This window comes from Pyrus communis, chromosome 7, assembly GCF_963583255.1.
Source record: "Pyrus communis chromosome 7, drPyrComm1.1, whole genome shotgun sequence".
Taxonomy (NCBI): domain Eukaryota; kingdom Viridiplantae; phylum Streptophyta; class Magnoliopsida; order Rosales; family Rosaceae; genus Pyrus; species Pyrus communis.
In genome coordinates, this window is record NC_084809.1 from 23290670 (window position 1) to 23313455 (window position 22786).

At 36.9% G+C, this 22786-nt stretch overlaps 3 protein-coding genes and 1 non-coding gene across 5 annotated transcripts; 1 reads left to right on the forward strand and 3 right to left on the reverse strand.

Moving 5' to 3' along the window:
• Positions 1-2187: 2187 nt before the first annotated feature.
• LOC137741196 (U4 spliceosomal RNA) lies at positions 2188-2340 on the reverse strand. Its single transcript, XR_011069227.1, has one exon. It is a non-coding gene; the product is annotated as a U4 spliceosomal RNA (small nuclear RNA).
• A 7767-nt stretch (positions 2341-10107) lies between these two features.
• LOC137740401 (ras-related protein Rab11D) lies at positions 10108-15484 on the forward strand. Of its 2 annotated transcripts, XM_068480279.1 has the most exons (3): positions 10108-10471; positions 14437-14490; positions 14782-15484. In XM_068480279.1, the coding sequence occupies exons 1-3, from the start codon at positions 10251-10253 to the stop codon at positions 15215-15217; spliced, it is 711 nt and encodes a 236-aa protein (XP_068336380.1). In that variant the 5' UTR covers positions 10108-10250; the 3' UTR covers positions 15218-15484. The 2 variants fall into 2 exon arrangements, with proteins under 2 accessions (XP_068336380.1, XP_068336381.1); XM_068480280.1 differs by lacking the exon at positions 14437-14490 and having other exon boundaries at positions 10111-10471.
• Positions 15485-16578: 1094 nt separating this feature from the next.
• On the reverse strand, positions 16579-17001 carry LOC137740690 (uncharacterized). Its single transcript, XM_068480520.1, has one exon. It carries the CDS (start codon positions 16999-17001, stop codon positions 16579-16581), a length of 423 nt encoding a protein of 140 aa, XP_068336621.1.
• Positions 17002-18710: 1709 nt separating this feature from the next.
• On the reverse strand, positions 18711-21477 carry LOC137740949 (probable WRKY transcription factor 69). The gene is made up of 3 exons (XM_068480754.1): positions 21247-21477; positions 20954-21097; positions 18711-19269 (listed from the first exon to the last, which is right to left on the reverse strand). The coding sequence occupies exons 1-3, from the start codon at positions 21312-21314 to the stop codon at positions 18729-18731; spliced, it is 753 nt and encodes a 250-aa protein (XP_068336855.1). The 5' UTR covers positions 21315-21477; the 3' UTR covers positions 18711-18728.
• Positions 21478-22786: the final 1309 nt, after the last annotated feature.

Consider the following 22786-nt stretch of genomic DNA (forward strand, 5'->3'; position numbering starts at 1 on the left):
CTCAACTTACGACCACCGGAACCACATCCCAACCTTTATATATATAACTCACCAACTGGGTATATTGTGGTCAACATTGATATTAATTGTCTCAAAAACTAATTTCAAATAGATCATATTATATGAAACACAATGATCAAACGGGTATCTAATTGAAACTAAAACGTACCCAAATTGAAATTACATCACGAGCTTAATCTCCTAACAAAGAGGGTTAAGAATTCAAGTAGGATTTCAAGGAGCTTGTTTCTGCTCATATGATTTCTTCATTCGTTGATTCTCGTCTTGTAAAGCTTTTAGTTCTTCTTTGAGGACATTGAAGATGGTGGTGGCCACATCATAGCAGTTCATACCAAATGAATAACCTCCATAACATTATTCACAATGTTGGCGGCTTGAGTTATAGCGTAGAGTTGGTGGTTGAGCGTTGGGTTTGGAGGTGATGGCTTGATAGGGGTGGTGATGACTGTTAGTCGGTGGAGGTTATGCTTCCATGACCTTCTATTGATTTTGGAGACAAAGTAAGCCTTAGTTAATTTAACAAACATTTAATTGAGATTTAACGGAAGTGACATTTTCAATAAGTTGAGTATTTGTTTAAATTAACACTAAAAGATTGAGAGAGTTTAGGTCCTTAATCTTCTTTTATATATATATATATATATATATATATATATATTTTTTTTTTTTAAAAGACCTGTTTACTTCGTGAAAAAGCTGCAAAACTGAGATTACATAATTCAACACTTCTTGAAGAAAAACGATATTATATCATTGATGATAAACACTTCTACACCTAATGGATTTTTAATCTTGGTACTAATGGATTTTGGTTAAATTGAAAGGTCAACTAAATAATTACCATATATGTTAAACTTTTATGTTTTTATGCGATTCCTCATCCTTGCAATTACTAAAACTTTGCCCTAGCTTTTTGTATGTACGCTTTTAAATTTGTATGATGCATGCCATGGGTCGGTGCCACAAATTTATATATCTCAAATTGTGATTGCAATACAAAATTTTATGGATGTACTTCAAAACTTTCCCAAATTTGGCTTTTTCTTTTGTAAATGCAAAATATTAATGCACTATAGTACATATACCATGTCTGTTAACGCATAGTTCTTTTCAACCTTTGAAAAATGTGCATGCTTAAGAAAAAGCCTAATTAAGGCTCATAGAAAGAAGAGATGACCAAGGCCCAAACAAAGAAGGAAGAACAAAACCCCATGAGTTAAGAGGAGACAAATCTTTGGCAGAATTAGGTGAAGTGCTAGTCGTGCAATGTTAGGCGGAGTGGCAGAATTAGGTGAAGTGCTAGTCGTGCAATGTTAGGCGGAGTGCTAGGCACACAATGCTTGGCAGACCAGGATGCTCTGCTGAGACTATTAAAAAGGGTACTCTAATCAGACCACCAAACCAGGATGCACTTATTTGACCTTCCTTAGGAAGGTGGGCTTTTTTACCTATATAATGAAGAGAGAGATTAGAGAAGAAAGAGAGGCTTGTTAGGGTGGAGGGAGCATACTACTCTTCGGCTTCACCATGCCAACTGAGGGCTTTGAGCCAATTCTATGTACAAATTGTAATCTCAAATTCTAAAAATACATAAACAGGCTACAATGTTGTAGCCCTGTTTATGGCGAACCAATATATTTTTGTGTTCATCTTATTAGTATTTCTTATTATATCGTCTATGTTAACCTTAGAATATGTGAGCGTCAACACATAACTCTCTGAGTTTGACCCTCAATTTTTGAACGTTAACAATGTCAGATAAAAACATCTGATTGTATGGTAAAGTGCACTGAATGGTGGCACGATTTGGATTGCATTGGTTTGGGTTTTGGGTATGGCATGGAAATCATGTATACGATTGAGTTTCAAAATCCCAGACCCATATCAAATTCATGACATACTTAACTCTACCAAACAACAGACGTAATTCATGTTAAATTTAATTGCATTTATCCTATTTAATCTGGCCAACCGAAAAAAGCATCAAGACAAATTATTCTTCTTAGCTTTTAGCATTACAGTTTCAAATTTGCACGCTGCCACATATCTAGTTGTGTAGGCATAACGATTCAGCAAACAATGCGCACAAAACCGACCAATTCATAGTATTTCTATACAAATTGAACCCACAAGAATATAACCAAAATTTAGATCTAGAATTTGTAGGGCTCACTCCGAAAAGAAAGCCCTTCCAAAAATTCTCAAAGGCACAAGGCTTAACCAAGGCCTAAGAGGGGGTTTGGAAATAGTTTTCAACCAGCAATAGACGCGTCTCGGTTAGAACCTCATTAACTGCGTCATTGCCCCAAGCGCAAAGATGTTTTTTCACCTTATTTTGATTTCATTTTATATGCCTTCACTGCCTGACAACTCCACAACCCATCGATGTGGGACAAGAAATAGTTGCCAAAAGGCCATGATTTCTTTTCCAAAAGCAAGAACAATCCAATAAAATTTCTTATTTGGAACAATCCATGCCTAGCTTTGAGAAGATTTTATGGTCTTCTTTGCCCTTAAAATTTTAATTCAAGTCAATTTTGTTCACCGCCATCTCAATCACCATTATGCTTAGCTAGTGAAGTTGTTGCAAGAAGATCGAAATTCTGAATTGAAATTCATTGAAACATCATTCAGATTATCGAATAAGTAAGCTCACGACATACCAACCTGTCATTAGTAAAGCGTTTTAGGTGATGTCCTCTATCAACAACCATTCTTAGTGATTGCCAATGGCGGATTACTTGGACATGATAAAGTGGATGATCTTTATCTAAACAACTAACTAGGCCAAGAGTATTATTTGTTCGTACTCCTACTCCCTACATAAATAGATTTAACCAGCCCACTAAAGACCTTCATCAAATCAGTAAATAGATTTAACCAGCCCACTAAAGACCTTCATCAAATCAGTGATCAACGCCTCTATTTTTCCCCCTTTTTTTCTCCTCACCTTTGAGTCTCTGACAAAATCCTAGTTCCACATGTTTATGTATGTTGTTCATGTGAACTTTGTTCAACAACCCCATGAATTTTACACAACCTAGCAATTAAGGCAATCTTAGTTATCCTTAGTTGCAAATTATACCTCTCGAATAATTCAACAAGTTGAAAAATACTTAGCTTTTTACATATATTTATCCAAGAAAGGTCAATTATGTTTACTAAAATTCCTCCTTACTGACCTCTATTAGAATCACCAAAATGTTAATTGATCCAACCATAGTATTAAAAATATTTTCCAAGCTTACACAAATTACCTATTAAAGTTCCCTTAAAGTAATTGGCTTGCATTTGTGGCAAGGTTGGTAGTATCCATCAACGTCATTGTTGTTTCTTCGTTTTAGATAAATCTGCACCATTTGTGTGAGAAAGAAATGTTCGTAGGTTTGGGCCCTTGGTCGGCCGGTCCAGCAGGATTTTAATGGGCTGCATGGTTACGAATGGATCCTTTGTAAGAACATAAAATGTAATTATCTTTGCATTCGAGTTCTCAAATACAATTATTGTTAATATTATACTAGTATAACAATGTTATATGTGTCAAAGCGCAAGACAGTATGTCATATTTGGTAAGCTGGATGAAATAAGTTGTGACTAATTAAAATAGACTTAACTATGAGCTGGTGACCTAGTGATAAATGACGGATTGCAAGACTTCCTTCAAATTAAAAATTGGAGATCTTGGGTTCGAAACCCACTACTGGTGTGGAAGCCAAACTTGTGACCATGAGGAGGCTGAAATGCCTCTGTGAGTCTTCCTCCCCCCCCCCCCCGGGAAAGGGGTGGATAACAGTGGTTTGCCACCAGTTGTCCCCTTTTAAAAAAAATTAAAAAATTAAAAAGGACTTGAGTATAGTTAGTTATTTGTTGTGTCAAAATGTGAGATGAACATGATTGGACATGATAGATTGTAAATCCACAATACAGTAGGTTATCTAACATATCTTTATACATGGTTTACAAGTCCTGTCTTATATGTAACATCTCATACCGCTCAAGGGTGAGGATCATCTATGCCTTATATGTACATGCACACCTCTATATAGCACGAGGCCTTTTGGGAGCTCACTGGCTTCGGATTTTGTAGGAACTCCAAAGTTAAGCGAGTTTGCGCGAGAGCAATCCCAGGATAGGTGACCCATGGGGAAGTTCTCGTGTGAGTTCCCAAAAGCAAAACCGTAAGGGCATGGCCAGGGCCTAAAATAGACAATATCGTGCTACGGTGGAGTCGAGTCAGGGATGTGGTAGGGGCCCGGGCCGGGATGTGGCATTATAAGTCCCTACCAATCCAATCATATACCTAAGATCCAATCTCATCCAACCCACCAAACGAAGGGATGATATACAACTCAAGGCGAAACATGTACATCCCATTGGAACTTCAACTGTGTCCATAGGGAGTTAAAAGTAGTGGTGTTGGTGCGGTGCGCCCGAATATAAACCTTATAATCGTATATGTTTTTAGAGTTGCTCAACCATTGTATTCCAGTCCATATTAATAATTAGCTCTTAGTCTAATGATACATTTTTATTCCGAATATCAACATCAGTCTCAAGTTCGAATTGCCCATTCTATATAAGAAAATGATGTTTGAGTGTAAGTATCTAGGTGTTCAAATTTGAAAACAAAACCAATCTTGTTGGAAATCATAAGCACAAAATACGTCGTTAATTACACTCTTATTCAAAAATGATGTTTGAATCCACTTAAATTTTTGCGCCGGAATGATCTAATCTAGAAACGCTTTATTCTATTGGAAATCATAATGATGGATATTTCATTATTGATGATTGTTGAGGTCGAAACTGCAAGTTTTAGTGGAGTTAGTGATGGTTGAGGTCGTTCATAGCTGAGAATTTGAAAATGATGTTCATTGTTAGTGTTATGACAGAAAAAATTGTCCTTTAATTTTTCACCTTGGACTTGGTGTTAACAAAAAAATAGAATAGAAAATAATATTAAGGACACCAAATTTTTAAAACGAAATTTAAATTTTTTGTGTTACTAATAAAAAATATTGAAGTCACTAATATTGAGGTCAATCATGAGAAAGAGAGGAAGACGTTGAAAAATTGAACTCAACTATGGATTGCCTACGACACTTTGATTTTGATATCGGCCAATTCGAGCCAGTCATATATCTTTGGCCTTTTATTCGCTTCCTACATTTCGGCGAACCCTATCTTCTTTTCTTTTTCATTTCAAAACTGTCCAAAAACCTTTTACTTTACTTTTGCCTTTGAATTTAAATTTGGATAATGCTGCCATTTAGTATTATAATCTATATGTGACAACCCGTTCCAAATTTGACGTTTTTATTTTATTTTAAAAGCGTGAATTTACGAAATTGCCCTAGAGGCAAGGACTTTGACTTCCGTTGACCATCGACTTGAGAGATGTGGGACTTATTCTTTAAGCATATCCTCGTAGTACTCTTTGGTACGAACGTATAGGCGAAATCCGTTTGCGAGTCCGGATTATAACGATATACTTATGGACGTTTGAAATTGGTTATTTAAATATTTGAATTCCCACCTTGTGGGATTAGTGGACCAATTAAATTAAAGCGACAAGGAACCAATTAGAAAATAAAAGTGAAGCTTGCAGCCAATCAAAAAGAAAGAAGAAAAGAAAAGAAAAAAAAAAAAAAAAAAGGGAAGAGAGCTTCCCGTGCACCCATACCCGCACCACCGCGAGTCCATCTTCCAAGGCCGATTCCGGCCAACTCCGGTGGAGTTTTTCGATGCCACCACCACCATATTGAAGCTCTCATTCCCCTCTACAAAACCCACCCAAGAACCACCTTGATTAACCATGGTATGGGGCGGTTTGAGGCCACGAAAGTTGACGAAAATCAATGGTGCTCCGGCCACCCTTTTCGATTTTCCGGCAAATCGGCAAAGCAATGGCCGATGCCACCACTTGGGCTTTGTAGCCCATCATCCCAGGAGCAAAACCCAACCAACCTTGACCCCGTTGGACCACCGTAGACGACGAATCGACGTCGGGCAGTTTTAGGCACCCGCCGGCTTCGTGGGCAAAATTGACCATCTTCCGTCCACTTTTGGACTTCGTGGCAGGTATGAAAGTTGCTCCACTCACTGAGATCTTCATTTCTGTGAAGTTTGAGAATTTTTGGAAATAGTTGGATTTTCCGGTGAGTCGGGGCGGCCGACCGCCACCCGCGGCGGCGCGTGCGGCGGCGCGTGGCCAGTGAGCCGCCAATGCTATTTTTAGACTATGTCGAATGTTTTGAATTCAGTTTTGTCGTTTGAATGACGTAGGTTGATAGTTGGAACCTAAATTCGTTACGATACGTTACTTGATAAAAATGTGAATCGATGATCCGACCGTTGGATCGTGACCAAAATTGGATACATTATAATACGTAATATTTAAAGATCATAGGAATTTATGGATCGGGAATCCGACTTACGGATCTTCCTGAATTGGATTTGTAAGTTAGTAAAATAAATGTTCATGGCCACTTGTTTTAGGCAATTGGGGGAGATCTGACCGTTGGATCGTAATGAAATTTTAGTATGTTATTCTAGAAACATATTGTGGATCGTTGGGAGTTGCGGATTGGAAATCTGATATGCGGATCTTCCGGGTCAAGTTATACAGGGTTGTAAACCCTACCGTCGATCTTTGATCGACGGTTGACTTGTGGTCAATGGGTATCAAACTATTTTAGAATGTCGTTGAGGTTGTGTTTTATGTGAATTACGTATTCTTCAGATAAGAGTTCTGAGATGTGATTTGATAATTGGTCACAAGGACCAATCATTCAGGACGCCTCGATGTGTGCGCTAGAGAATCATAGCGTGGACTCCAGGTAAGTGGATCTTTTCCTTTTTATCGTACATATTGTTGAGAGTTCTATCGACACTTTTAAATTGATTAGGTATATTACTTTCATATATAATTATTGTGAATGCTTGAAGTACCTATATGAACTACGAATGGCTTGATCCCTATTTAGGGTACGTAGGCAGTCTAACGAGACGTTAGATGCAGCCATAAAATATTTGAGACAAAAGCCTTGCTTGGGAAATTGAGTAAGGCGAAGGAAATTGGTAAAGGCAAGTTTTAGTTTTATGAATTAGTTAGCTAAATTAGTGTTAATTGGGTCGTCATGGATAATTATCCCTGAAAATAAGTAGTTTGGGAGTAGGGCGTTATTGATTGTACACTTCTCACTGTATTGTTTATAATTGAACATGCTACGACATGATTGAGTATTAGATTGCATCATGGTATATCAATATGTATATTACTTGCATATAATTATTGGGAATGCTTTCAAGTGCAAAGGTGAACTCAGGACACCCAGGTAAGTTCAGGTGAGTTTATGGTACTAGTTGAATCGATTGCGTTATAGCATGACTACAGTTATGTGTTAGGCAACTTCGATACTGTCGTACTGGTTGCCATGAGTTGCACATGTTATATTGAGATGCATTGAGAGCTCATAAACCTGCACCCCGGTGTTAGTGCTCCCGCCCGTGGCCAGGGCACAGTCCTTCACGTGATGTTCACCTCCCGCACCTTACGCTCACCTTGGATCCAAGGTAGGTGCACAGTCCTGTCGTACAGACCACTTTAGGTGGTTCCGACTCGTAGGTGACCCGCGATTATTCGCCCAGTCTTCACGTGATCATAGCACTTGAGTGTATTTATTTACACCCAGTCCTGTCATACATACCACTTTAGGTGGTTCCGACTCGTGTGCAGGTATACTTATTGAGCTATATGCTAGCCAGGATTGATGAGATATGGATAAGTCGTACAGGTCACTAGAGGTGACTCCGACTTATATGCTAGCCAGGATTGATGAGATATGGATAAGTCGTACAGGTCACTAGAGGTGACTCCGACTTATATGCTAGCAATGATTGATGAGATACGGATAAGTTGTACATGTCATTTTAGATGACTCTGACTGATATATCACTTTGTATTGATTTAGTTCATTTGGCCTACTTATTAATGTATGGTGGAGTTAATGGTAAACCGTGGTTTTGGTCATTTCTGAGTATGGTTTGGATATATGTATATATGTTGTACTGTCTTATGGAAAACGATACGGGTTTTACATTTAGGGGCATTACTTTTAGAGAGGTAATAACTTTGGGAAGCTTGGTTTTATTGCTTACTCACACCTTCTGTTTGGTGCCCTCCAGGTTTTAGCTGCTGAGTTTGTATCGACAAGAATCTGTGGCGAATCTTAGTATTGATGGATATTTTTGAGGGTATGATTCTTACCCATACTACTGTACCTTACTTATGCTTTGACATCGCGTGTGAAATGGGTTCGCTCTCACTCGTAGCGCACTCTGGTACTTAGACACTTTTAGATTCAAATTTATTCACTTTTTGTACACTATCACATTTTATGGCTTCGTCACCTTCCAGGTGTCGGCCAGCACAGCTCGATTCAGGGTCCAAGTGGACTTTCTGGGTCGGGGTGTGTCATATAAGTATTTCTTTCATTTGTTAATTAGAGTTGTTAGGTTTAATTATCGCCAAATGCGAATTTGAACTAATTATTGCAAGTTCATTGTGAGGTTAAGCTACCCCCTCCCCTTAGTATAGCTAATATCATTTGTTCTAAAAAAAAAAATTTGAGTAATACTATGGAGATCAATTTTTTTTGGTTAAATTACATTTTACCACCTCAATTTTGAGTGCAATTGCAATACCATACAACATCTTTAAAACATTTCATTTCATACATCCATTAGAAAATTCGTTAAGTGATGACGTAGTAAATATGGGATCCACATTTGTGTTGATGTGGCTGCCAACTTTGTGCCACGTGGCAATTTTTTTTTAATTTTATGTATTTAAAATATAATAATTTACCCTATTATTAAATTTATAAAAATAATAAAATAATAAAACAACCCATCTTCCTTCCCCGACCCCTTCCTTCTTTCTCCCCAGAAACCCACTCCTCCCTCTTCACCTCCCCGACCCACCTTCTCCACCTTCTCCCTCTCCTTCACTCTCTTCACCTCCACCTTCTCCCTAAAACCTAGCTCGTTGAACAAGTTGGCCCATGGAAACTTCACCAAGGCTCGGACCCTAACCATATCCGGAGATCCGTGGATTGCGACACCGTGACTCCGGCTGAAGAATGAAGGTGAGAAATGAGAGATTGTTGCAGGCCATGATGACCCGCTCCACTCGAAAACAGTCGAAGTGGTGGATGTGGTACGAAGAACTTAGGGAGAAATTGGACCTCGGGGAACCAGCTGGACGGTGGCAGGGTAGTGGTGGATGTGGTTCAGCGGAACCAGCTGGATGGCAACGACAGGCTTGTGCTAGGCCTTTTAGGCCTAAGAGTGGTGGCGTGAGGTGAGGTAGAGGGAGAGGAGGAATAGGGTGATTGCCCAGATCCCCTTTTCAACTTGGGGTGGGGGTTGCGGGGGAGGTGAGGGTGGGGTGGGGGGTTGCGAGGGAGGTGGGGGTGGGGTGGGATGGGGGTTTGGGTTGCAAGGAAGGGGAAGAGGTCGAGGTAGGGGAAGGAAGATGAGGTTTTATTTTGTTTTGTTTTTTATTTATTTAAATAATAGAGTAAATTATTATATTTTAAATCCATAAAAAAAAAAAAAATTGCCACGTGGCACAAAGTTGGTAGTCACATCAACACAAATGTGAATCCCATATTTACCATATCATCACTTAATGATTTACTTAACAAATTTTCTAACGGATGTATGAAATTGAAATAAAATGATAAATAAATGTATGAAATTGAAATATTTTAAAGATGTTATAAGGTATTGCAATTGCGCTTAAACTTGAGAGGGTAAAATGTAATTTACCCAATTTTTTAAAATCAAATTTAAAAATTAAATAATGTGATTGTAGATGATTAAATTATTAATTAACTATCAATTAACATACTTATTTCTTATTAATAACACATAATTTGATTTGAAAAATTTGACCTGCATTTACCTTTAAATTTCCTAGGCTGCCAGTAAAGTGAAAACTCTTCAAGTTATGGACCCAAGTCATTGTCTTTCTTAAAAATAAAAAAATTATTTAAAGACCACCATATCCCCGATGATGCCAATCTTCAACGCTTGTTAGACCAAACCAAGAAAAAAGCTGTCTCTTCTCTCTCTCTCTCAAGAGGCAAGAAGAAGTATACATACATACATACATATATATATATATTATGTATTGATTTGAATATTTGATATTGAATCATTAGATGGCGGGATACAAAGGTGACGACGAGTATGATTACTTGTTCAAGCTGGTATTGATTGGGGATTCTGGGGTGGGAAAATCGAACCTGCTTTCCAGGTTCACCAGGAACGAGTTTAATTTGGAGTCCAAGTCAACTATCGGGGTCGAATTTGCCACTAAAACTTTGACTGTTGATGCCAAGCTCATCAAAGCTCAGATTTGGGACACTGCTGGCCAAGAAAGGTGACTGTTTCTCCTCTTTCTTTTTTCCTTTCTCCCTCTCAGTATTCTCTATATTGTTTGTTTTTGTGATTTGGGTTTTGATACTTTTTGCTGATTATATATACTTGGGAAATTTGGATATATAATATCTTGGTTCGAGTTTGATCGTATTGCATGCTCAGGAGTTGGTAGGGTTACTCTTTCAGTTCCTTCGGATTATTTATTTGTGAAGACTTGGCAGATTATTTTGTATGAGGGTATTGATATCTGAGGTGAACAAGAGAAACCCGAAACTCGGTTTTGTCAAAAGGGTTTTCCAATTTTTTTTGGGAAATTTCATGGGGTTATGGTGTTTTTCTCTCTGTCTCCCTATGTATTAGACACTTATTTTGAATTTTTACCTGTAGTTTTGTGGAGTTTTGCATACTCCGATTATTGCAGTCCTATTGTTCTTGGGGAACGGATAGTTTGATACTTGTATATATAATTGGTTGAGGAAGATATTCTGTTATATGAAAGTGAAGAACTTGATACTAAACGCGCTTATGATTTGAAATGGTGCTTGCTCTAATCATATAGTTGTGAATAGCCTCCTATACGGTTAGCTACATCTCCTACTGCCTTTAGTTTTGTTTCTGCCTGTCTGTTGTTTTCATTCCTCTTTTGTTAGTGGGGTTTTGGTATATACTATCTAGGAGTTTTGAATTTCGTATCTTCATGTTGCACTTTACATTTCTTATAGATAGTTTAACATACAAATACAATTAATGATTGTATTTCACTTAGTCATGCATAAATGTGTTGAAATTCAGGTGTAATTTATGGCCAATTTCGTGAAGCCCGGCAAACAGTTGGAATCATTCAGAACTGTTTTATACAGTTGGAATCATTCAGAACTGTTTTATATAGTTTCTTCTTCTGTTAATATGAAAGCAATGTGTGTCATAATATTTGGACAATTTATATGACATTAAGTTGCGTAATCGTTCAAGCAATTGGTTTTCTGATTATAGGATAGATCAGTAAATCTTTACTATGCAACTGATTAGGAATTAGGATGACATCTAACTTATTGTTTACTGTGCTTTCGATATTCTTAAGTTTCTAGAACACAAGTCCGCCACCTTCCCATCTGTCCTTGATATGTCAATGCTGTCTCTTTTGTACATTGAAGAAGAAGACATCAGCAGCAACTTAGGATGTTAGATTGTGTTCTTTAATCCTTCGAAGGCTATGAACTGGAGAGAAACTGAGATTTCTTAGGATATTAGATTGTGTTCTTTAATCCTTCCAAGGCTATTAACTGGAGAGAAACTGAGATTTCCGGAGAGAAACTGGATGTGAAGTAAATACTACGCAATTGGTTACTAGATGAATAATAAAGAGCTGCATCCTATACTAAAAAATGAGACAAGCATGCATTCTTTAGACCCATAGGAGCGTGAAGTCTCAACATATTCTGAATGTATATATGGGAATCAGAAAATGACAGTTGACTATATAATTTTCTTGACGTAGGAAGCTGTGAGACATTTTTCATAATTGCACCATTTCTTACGAGGAAAATTGAGACTAACAGTAATTTCTGTTTCTGTCAAAGTGTATGTCTAACAGAAACAATTCTACTTTTTATCTTTTATCATAGCTTATTGGCAATGTATGGAGTTTTTTCATTTATTCAATTGCTAGTGTAGATTTTGTCTTTTGATTAATCAGTTGATCCCAGTTCTCCAATATGATTGAAGCATTTACTTGTCTCCATTATGCTACGTAATTGGTTGTCGAACTAGTCTTGAAAAGCTTTGATTGGTCTACTTGGTGGTTGGAAAATATTAAGTCCTAGGGTGAGTGAAATTTGATAAGGTGATCAGGGAGGAAGACTCGGAAAGGAGGGGAGAAAGAACCTAGGCTGATATTGATGTATCACCATCATAATCTTGATATTAAAGGAGAAAGAACAACCCTATCAAATAGCGGCCACCATCTACAAGATTGAATCTGGTTCTATTTCCAGTTCTTGAAACCTGTTGTAAGACCTGAATTAGCAAGTGTATCTGCCACCAGATTTGCCTCTTTGATAACATGTTGAAGTTCTATTTGATCCGTGTGGGTGATGATGTGAAGTGGTTACCTTTCTTGACCACTCTCAGCCTCTAAGCATATTTGTTTTGGTCGTGCTTGGAGTGGCTGTCTGTTTGAATCTTCTTCCAAACTTGTTTCACTTTGCATTGAAATCCCTGCTTCAAGGATTTACATTCTGCGATTGGGACAGTTCCCTATTCTAGGTCGCGAGACATGGCTTAATTGCTATTCTAAACTGGAGAATCCGAATTGTGTTCGTTTAAGTACTCCTTGAGGGGTTGCCATGATCCCCTTTGTGGGAGGAGCAGGCTCGGCCCTGGCCCAGTGCTCATAGTGCGCCTGTCCGGGGCCCAAATCTGATTGGGGCACCAAATTTTTTTGGAGTAGAAGATTTATAGTATCTAGGTCTGTTAAAAAAAATTTGATTTCATGGTTTGCTAGTTTGGTTTCTTATCAGGTAAATTCCCGTTTTTTCAATTGGAATGTTCAATATTTGATAGTATTATATAGATTAGTTTGATTGTAAATTGGAATGTTCAACCTGGTTTGCTAGATTGGTTTCATTGTTTGATAATTGATGTGTTGGTAATTTTTTATAATATATATGTTGAATAAGAAGTTTTTGTTATCTGGCGTGTAGATAATTATCCAAAGAAGATTATTGAAGCCATGTATTTTAGGAAACAACTCTCTGGCAATATGAAAATAAAAAAAATGGCGAAGGATAAAGAAATTGTTGAAAGTTTAGGAGGATCTCTTAATAATTCTTTTTTTTCTAAAAAGAATGAGCCTGTTGAAAATTTTATAGAAAGTGATGTTGGTGAAGAATTAAGATGTTAGTGATGACCATATTGATGTAGAGGAAAATGTTGGTGATTTAGAGCAAAACGCCCTCATGGGCTTGAGGGCCTAGCCCCCTCAGCTTCTACTAGGTTCCAAACCTCTTTGAATATTTTTAAAAATATATTTTTTTGTATTGAAAAAGGCACATTTTTAGCGTTCGCCCCAGGCACCAAAAAACTCTGGGCCGGCCTTGGGGAGGAGATGTGTTTGGTTTTTCTGTATTGTGTGGTGTTGTATCTTATGGCAAAGTTGCAAGACAATTATTAGCAACAGTATCACTGCATATTTCCCATAGCTGCAGTTTTTCCGACAAATTAATACTCATTTCCTGCTTCTTGTTGCTTGTTCTTTCTATGTAGAACCCAATCAAGAAAAAGGTAAGTTTGTGTTTAGGGTGTTTGGGCAGGCCATTTCAACACATCACAAGACCTCTCACGAAAAGATACTAATTGAAAAATGGTGAATATCTTCCATCACCTCACTACAGAAGAGGCATGCCTGAACTATATTTGGATAGAATATTGCCTACAAACCAATCCTCAGAGGAAAATAAAAGGAATTTGAAAATTTTCAGTTTTGAGTTTTTTGTTGAATTGTAATGCAACTCTGCAGTGCTTTGATAGATAATTATTTTTGCCTAATTTCATGGAAACGATCTTTGGCTTATGACATGTTTGCTTTGCGAAAACTAATTGGTTTTGAGCTCACTGCGTTTCTAGCTTTAGTTGTGACCAGACTTCTGACCTATGAGTTAATTGTCGTGGTACAAGGAGTGTTTGCCCAAGTATCGTTCGCAACTGCTTTTGACTTTCATAAAGTTTTGCTGAAAATTGGAAGGTTACCGATTAGGTTCATGTCATATGTATACACATTATGGCTCACAAGGTCCAGTGAGGGAAAGATAAATCAGCTGGCTAATCCAAATATTGATACTTCTCAGGATTGGTGTTTTGTATATTCCGTCGTTCGGTATATGCTACACTGATTACTGCGAGTTACTGTAGCGGTTGCTAGACCATAGAGGTCTCTAATACTATGTGCATTGTTGTTTCCCTTTTCAGGAAGCTAACTGTCATCAGGGCATTTTATTTTCACCATTTCAGGATCTTGTTTTGGTATGGTATCTAAAAAAAACCTGATTTTTCATCCCAATTCTCTTTCTGCTTGCATAGCTGTAAATAGTTCTTGACCAAAAAAAGAGCTGTAATATTTGGAGTTATATTTGGGTAAAAGTGGTAATTGCATATATATTGCCTTGGTCTGAATCTCCCTCACATTGGGCGTCATGTTCAAGCGGAAATTACATCCATTGCGGGGTCAAATGGTCCCTTAGCTACATTTGAAGTTGTAAAATTGTTGTTTAGTTCTAAATTACGTAGTTTCCACTAAATTCCTCATTGTTATAGGTACCGTGCCATTACAAGCGCATACTACCGAGGGGCCGTTGGTGCTTTGCTAGTGTATGATGTCACTCGGCATGCCTCATTTGACAATGTAGCAAGGTGGTTGAAGGAACTGAGGGACCATACGGACCCCAACATTGTAGTGATGCTCATTGGCAACAAATCAGATCTTCGCCATCTGGTGGCTGTCTCAACAGAGGATGGTAAATCTTTTGCCGAAAGAGAGTCCCTCTACTTCATGGAAACTTCTGCGTTGGAAGCAACCAACGTAGACGGTGCATTTACCGAAGTCTTGACTCAAATATACCGGGTGGTAAGCAAGAGGGCAGTCGAGGCAGGCAACAATGGAAGCGCTTCTGCTGTTCCATCTAAAGGACAGACCATAAATGTCAAAGATGATGGTTCTGTTTTAAAGAGAATTGGATGCTGCTCAAACTAGAACTGGTAATTTTCCCGCTGGTGCTCTTCACATTTTTTTTCTTTTTCGGGTTTTCCTTTCATCTTGCACGTTGTATATGATCACCGGTAATCTGTCGTTAGACTAAGAAACTAGTTATTTTCAGATACATTGTTGGCTAGATTTGCCTAATAGGCCAGGTCAGGGTCTGTATATTGAACGTTAGGTGGCTTCGTTTCTTTGTATACCAGAACTTGTGGCCTCCGGATCATATTTGGCTGCTTGTTATAGTATTTTAGCTAATTCTCACCCATTTGTGTACTTGCAAAAACCATGAAACTTGGTTCTCTCAGGAGGAAAAGAGCGAAAAACGAAGAAAAAAACCCCGTAATAAACCAGACTAGGCCCCAAAGACCTGTGCTAGAAGACCTTTCGAGCAAAACTATGAATTTATGGGGTTCAGTGTTGTGCCAGAGTCAGTTGCGTATGCGCGTATGATGCATGATCTCATGAATGATGTTATTTAGATTATAAGGACAAGTATTGATAACAATAAAAATCACATGCGGAAAATGATGTTCCAATTTTTCTTCTTGTTTAGGGAAGTCCTTGTGTTTGTCATTTTAGACTTGAATGATAACAAAACAAAACAATACATAAATTAAATTAAATAAAATAAAAAGGTCTTTTAACTCAATCAAGTGGCTAATAACATTTATTTTGGACCTTAATTGTTGTATGTAATTCCCTTCTTATCCAATGCCGCTTGTGTAGAAACAAGAATTCAAGAGTAATATTGCCACTTAGTATTACAATTTAATGGTATTTCTCTTCGCTTATAAGTAGGAGGTTTTAGGTTCAATTCTCGCCAACCAAAGATGAATTTGAACCACATTATTGCTAGCCCATTGTGAGATTTAGCCCACTTCCCACTCCCTTAGTGTAGATTTAAAAAAAAAAAGGTGGTGATTTTTAAAATTTACACACCATGTTGAATCCAGTCCTTAGTCAACTTAATTCTTAGAATAAAACCTTGTTTGTTTAAATAGTTTGAATGAGGTCACTAGAATCATTTAAGGGATTTAACTCCTGCATTTATGCATTCAATATCCCATAATGATGAAATTTAAACAAATTCCAATAAAATTTTTATAGTAATTACATGAAAATTAATTATAAAGTAATATTGTTCACATAGTTCTAGCAAAAAAAAAAAATCGTACTCACGTGATTATTAATATATTTTAAGAAATTAGTTTTTTTTTTTTTATAGGAAAAATATGCTTTAAAACGAGAAACCACGCTTACAACCACTGCCTAAAGAGTCGAATAAGAAGGCAGAACGAGCAACATTAGGAATACAATATTCCCAATAATGACTATTGCTACTAATAAGCCCCTCCTTAGCAAAGGCATCCGCTTTGCTTCCTGAAGGTATGCTTCCGAATCACTGACAAACAAGCCGAACCGAACCATTTAATGTCATCCAGGCAAGTGTGAATATTCCATGGAGGTTTGACCGTCCCTTGAAGCGCCCCAATGATGAGCTTGGAATCTCCTTCAATAAGAACCTTGTTGAAGCCTTTCCTCTTGATATATGCGAGACCCTCTTTTAAAGCTCTAGCCTCTGCTTCATTGATTATTGCACCATTCAAATTGAAGGCCCCTACTCCAATAACAAGGCCATCTTCATTTCGAACCACAAAACTAGCTCCAGCCTTGGCATTGCTAATAGAACCATCGAAGTTAAGCTTTACAAAGCCTTTGTTCGGAGGATGCCACTTAATAATCGGGAAATTATCAGGGTTCCTAGTAGAAAACACCATAAAGTTAGCTTTGAAAAACTCTTGACCAACGCTCAAAGCAATGATATGTGTCCTTGTAGGACTAGGAGTCTCCTGACGAAAAATTACTTTGTTGCGATCATTCCATATTTACCAACAGATGGCAATCACTTTACTTAAATCACTTAACTCATTCCTGTCTGAGGAGGATAGGTTGTCTAACCACTTGTTGAAACCTACTCCCGCATTTGAACTAACATTTTTGTTAAGACTTGGGAAAAGATTCCAAACTAAACGCGCATGGTTATACAGGAAAGAAATACATGAGTTTGATCCTCAGCAGCGGATTTGCATATAGGAAAATCAATAGGGATATCCTTAACGAATTTGTTCATCCGCTTCCTAGTATTAAGGGTTGGTTTGGTATTGATGTGCTTTGAAAAAAAAACTGCTTCTGCTGTGTTGTGAGAATAAGCTCATTTTTGCTGCTTCATGTTTTCAACTTTTTTTTTTCACCAAAAACTGTGAAAATAAGCTGTTTTTAAGGATTTACCAAACATATTTTTAAGCTCAACTTTTTTTATACCCATTTTTTAAAAAAACACCTTAGTACTAAACTAGTACTATACCTACCATGAATAAGCAGTCAGTCAAACATCTTGACTTTAGGAGGAATAGATAACTTCCACATCATATTTAGGACCTTTTGCCTGACTTGATTGTGTACATTATTGTTTTGAATCCACGTGCACTCTTAACAGAAAACTCATCATTATGAGATAGACCCCAAACCATTTTATCACATGTGTTATACTGTGTGTGAGTGGTGGAGTGGACTAAATCTTACAATGAGTTTGCCACAATAATGTGGTTCAACTTTGCTTTTGATGAGAATCGAATTTAAGACATCTCACTTACAAATGAAAAGGAATACATGTAATTAGCATGAGTACACCAAAAACAAAATATGAGTACATATTAAATTGAAAAATATGGGTACGTATTAAAATTTGCATGTGTACAAATTATAATTAAAAAGAGTATTGGTACAAACTTATAGAGTGGGTACAAATTAAAAAAAAAAAAAAAAACAAAATACTAAAAATATATAATTAGAAATGATTAACAACATATGAATACACGTAAATTATTTATTATTCAAATAATGACATGGACAAAAGTCGAAGGAGTTTGATAAAAACAAAACAGAAATTAGATCTCAATTAATGAGAAATGAGCAGGTCCTTTACCATAGTGGTGAAAAAGAGTTGAGCTCTTGCATGACAACGTGGGTTTAAACCCAATTGGTGGCTAAACTAACATATAATTTAACAAAATCTATTGTTTGACAAAAAAAAAAAATTAATGAGAAATGAAAATGAGGAATGAGAATCTAATTTATCCTTGTACCTTCACACACACTAAAAATTTATTAAACAATTATTAAAAAAGAGACGTAAATAAGGTGTGTGAAAATCACCGCCCTTTAACTGTTTTTGGCTAATTAGTATTAGAAAAAGTTATATGAACCTCGACCTCGAGTAATCCAAAGAGATCACATTTTTAAGCCACGGTTAATATGTGTAACTAGCGTCAGTCATCATAATGGATGTAATAACCATATCATATGGCCAACTATGGTTAGAAAATGTGGTTCCTGGCTTTAACATTACTCCAAAAGGATTTCACTGCCGTAACGAAGCTACTAGTTAGTCCTCTTTAAAAATAAAAAATAAAAAAGATTTGACTGATGAAGGTTGTTTACAGTCTTATCCTGTGTTACTACAATAGGAAACCACCGCACTTAAACTACATCTCCCATTTTGGTCGTCTGATTCCACCATCCTATTCCTATGCCGGAAAATCACTGAACCCTCCGGTAACTCGCCGAGATCAGCGAACAAATACTCGTCCTCGTCTTTCAACCTCGTCGCCACATCATTATTCATGCAACTACTATTTCCTAAGCAAATTGGACTTTCTAGTACAACTGTTGATGACGCATCATTAAACCAACCAAAGTCGCTAAGTAATGTGGGCGAGTCGTCGCTGAGATCAAGGTCGACTTGGCTTGTGAAGACTGTGAGCTCCTCGGTTTTGGCCGGAAGTTCAGATTCAGTGGTGGGTGATGTAGCAGTAGTGGTGGTGGTTATAGTGGTTACAGAGGAGGATTGGTTGGCTTTGGTGGTGGGCATGGGGTGGTTGTGGTCACAAACATAGGTGACTATGAGCATTGTGGGGTTCAGACGGCTTCTCTCCACTTGTTTTCTTGCAGGGCATCCCTTGGAACTACTACATCGATAATATCCCCTACAAAATTCAAAAGATACCAGCCAAGTGTGGATTCAATTAAATTAGTGGTCAACAACAAGCAATTAAAACAAAAGCCATCCATATAAAAGATGTTAATTTGTAGTTGATTTGCAAGCATATTTTGTGCTAACTACTAAGTTTATATGGCATTTCAAAAAGATTTACTTTTTAATTTTGTTTAACGTATTCTGGTTTTTAATGATGATCTTGTACTTAGGTCAAAATTCGAAATCCAGTACATTTCTCGTAAACCTTACACGAGATCTATATTCAAAAGGGTAGTGTTATCCATACATTCTTTTTTATTTCTCACACATTCCTTTCAATTTTCAGCCGTCGGACCGAATGAATTGAAGAATAACAATCACCAAAGTTTAACAAGCGTGTGTGGAAGGTAAAAATTGGTGTGTTAATAGCAATTTTTTATCCAAAATCCAAATCAAAGAATCATATGCAGAAGCTATAGGGAAGATGCATCTACTTACTACATATAGCACCAGAATATACTAGATTTAGTAAATTTTTAGAAACCAATTGAGCTTTCTTAAACTCCCTTTTTTCCTCTCAATGCATGTACTTGAGATCTACGACATTGTACAACCCATGTGAAAGTTATCTGTTCATATAATTGTACAACTCATTCATATAGCATCATTCTTCCAGGGAAGCAATTTTCATCACTGTTCTAAAAATTCCCACCTAGCACCGTCTAGGCCCCCATAGTCCCGCCTAAACTTGCCTAAATTCCGACTCTCACTTAGACAGAAAATCGATAACTTTCATTTTGCATTTTATTTTGTCAATAAATGTAAGAGACTTGTTGAATATTTGAACGAACACTTATTATATGCTTGTTCCCTATATTTTCAACATGATCTAATACTTAATGATCTATATATCATTTTCTTTCTCAATTTATATGTTCCAATACAATTATGTACTTTTTAAAGTATAAATGGGCATTTTTTTTATATGTAATATATCATAAATTTACTTAAATCCGTCTAATTTGCTTAAATTCTGCCTAGCCGCCTACATGCTAGGCTCCAATCAGTCGCCCGACTAACGTCTAGCATCTTTTAAAACGTTGATTTTCATACACAATTTTCTCTACTTACATGTCCTTAGATTGAATAAATTAAAACACGACCAATGGATAAAAAAAGAGAGCGTCAAAGGAAAAAAAGAGTGAAAATCATTTTCGTTCTCTTAATTCATAAAAGGAGCTCCCAAATTTACGTAAGCAACTATAAAAAATGAAAATGATTGAAATTTATTTAGAGCAATTATTATTTAATTTATTTTAAAAAGGGGTAGAGAATATGTCATTTTCGAGCTGGAATTTAGTGCGTGAGTTTCACGACATGCATGTGGTAAGAGCGTGCTACAACAGCAGGCGCATTTTAGTAGAGCCGCCTCTACACTAAAATACGCCGCAGTGTGACGAATGAAGACACCAAAGAATACATCGCCGGCGACAAATACAAGAAAATTGCACCAAACTTATCAAACTCAAATGCAGTATCACTTAATTATTTTCATCTTAAAAAAAATTAATTATTTTATTTTTCTTCATTTCCTTCAATAATTTTTATTGTGAAATTAACTGTTTAATTTGGATAATAATTTTTTTAATTTGATATCTGCAGAAAAAATATAAATAGAAGAATTGAATTAATACCTGGGATATGGAGAGCCTTTGATGGGCTTTTGGCCGTACTTTCTCCAGGCCCAAGAATCCGACGGTGGATGCCCCTCCCCTTTGCTCTTGGATCCCTCCACGTCACCGATCGGCACTGACACCACCCTCTTCTGCACTCCCCTCCTAAATTAGAAACAAACCAAGCCAACCCCATAACGGTCGATCCATTTAATTTCCAGAATTATAAATAATTTATCCTTTTTATCTTTTTACCAAGAAAAATAAAAAATCAACACCAAAAAAGAAGGAAAAAAAAAAGGAGAAAAAGAGACCTTTTCTTGGGCAGGGGAGTGGCCACCTTTGTGTCGTCCTCTGAGGCTGAGGAGGGTGAGTCCTCCATTAATTAACTGATCACTTTAATTTGTTGGTTATATATGTTATTGGGATGGGACTGGAACATAAGATGGGAGGTGTTTTTTCCCGGAAAATGAGAATAACAAGTGTTTGGCTGGTGAGAAAGTTTTTGGGAAGGGAGGAGAGAGTGAGGGGAAAATGGAGTTGGGAGGGAGGGAGGGTGGGTGTTTAATTAATATCGTCATGTTGACAGATGGGCAGCTTACTATTTTATTAGGGACGTGCTAGCAAATAAGCACTAAAAAACATCCATATATATAATAATTTATTTAATAATATTAATTAGTATAATATAATAATTAATGTTTGTATATTAAATTTAAAACTATGGACTGTAGAGTGTGTGATGATATCGTAGGACTGAGTTCACCATTCGGAGCTGTGGGGTTGAGAAATGATTGGATTATCCGACTGGATTGGACAACAAATTAGAGTAAATTGTTGATATAGTTCCCGGATTGGACAACAAATTACAGTAAATTGTTAATATAGTCCTTAAACTCATCAAATTAATATTTGGAGCTGTTGTGGCGAGGTGGGATGTTGGCTGTGATGGAAGAGTTGATGGGTGGAGGTGCTTGGCTAGAATTGGTTTTTATACATAATCACAACAATTTTGTATAAAGTTCACCAAACACTTTGATTTTCCTTTTTTACTCAAAGCCTTTTTACAAACATAGTTTACCAAACACTCTAATGTTTTATTTCACAACTCATTATTTTCACCGCACAATAGAAGAAATTTTTTTAAAAGTACAACAACACCAAACCAGTTCTTATTATCTTCTATGGTTTCCGCTTAATCAAAAGGCAATTTAATTTCTTCTACTAAACTAAGTTCCAGATTATTTTGCTTTATTCTTTCTACTACTTTGAAATTATAAGCTTCTCAACCATGCTTTACATACGATGAAGTTGCTTAATCTTTTATCTTTTTCCAGTTTTTTTTTTGGAAGGAGGTGGTCCAATGTCTAGTTGTTTGAGCTGAATATAACTATTTTGATCTGGGTGCTCGAGGGAAAACTATGATCCATATTGGTCGCTGGAAAATGAATGAAAAGTAGATAAAAGAATATAAAGATACAAATACTTGGGGATACGATCTGTTTACCTTTTGATTTTTTACATTGTATACATTTGTTGGTCTGATGTATTATGACATGATACATGTGAAAGATAAGCATGAGGAAGTAGTGGCTAGTGAGGAGTCTCAACCTAACGTCCCAGACTCAACTTTGGGAGAGATGAGCAACATTCTGAATGACAATACACAGATCAAAGCAAACTTATGCTGATGGGATATTGCATGTATGGTAACCCTTGTTGGGATTAAGTGCGCCCGGCCATGGTGGAATCCCTTGTGCCTGATGGATAGGAAGAGATTGTTGAGCTAGTAGGTTTGCACTGACTGTCTAGTTGGTTCCACGAATATGGCAAAACTAAATTGAGATTCAATAT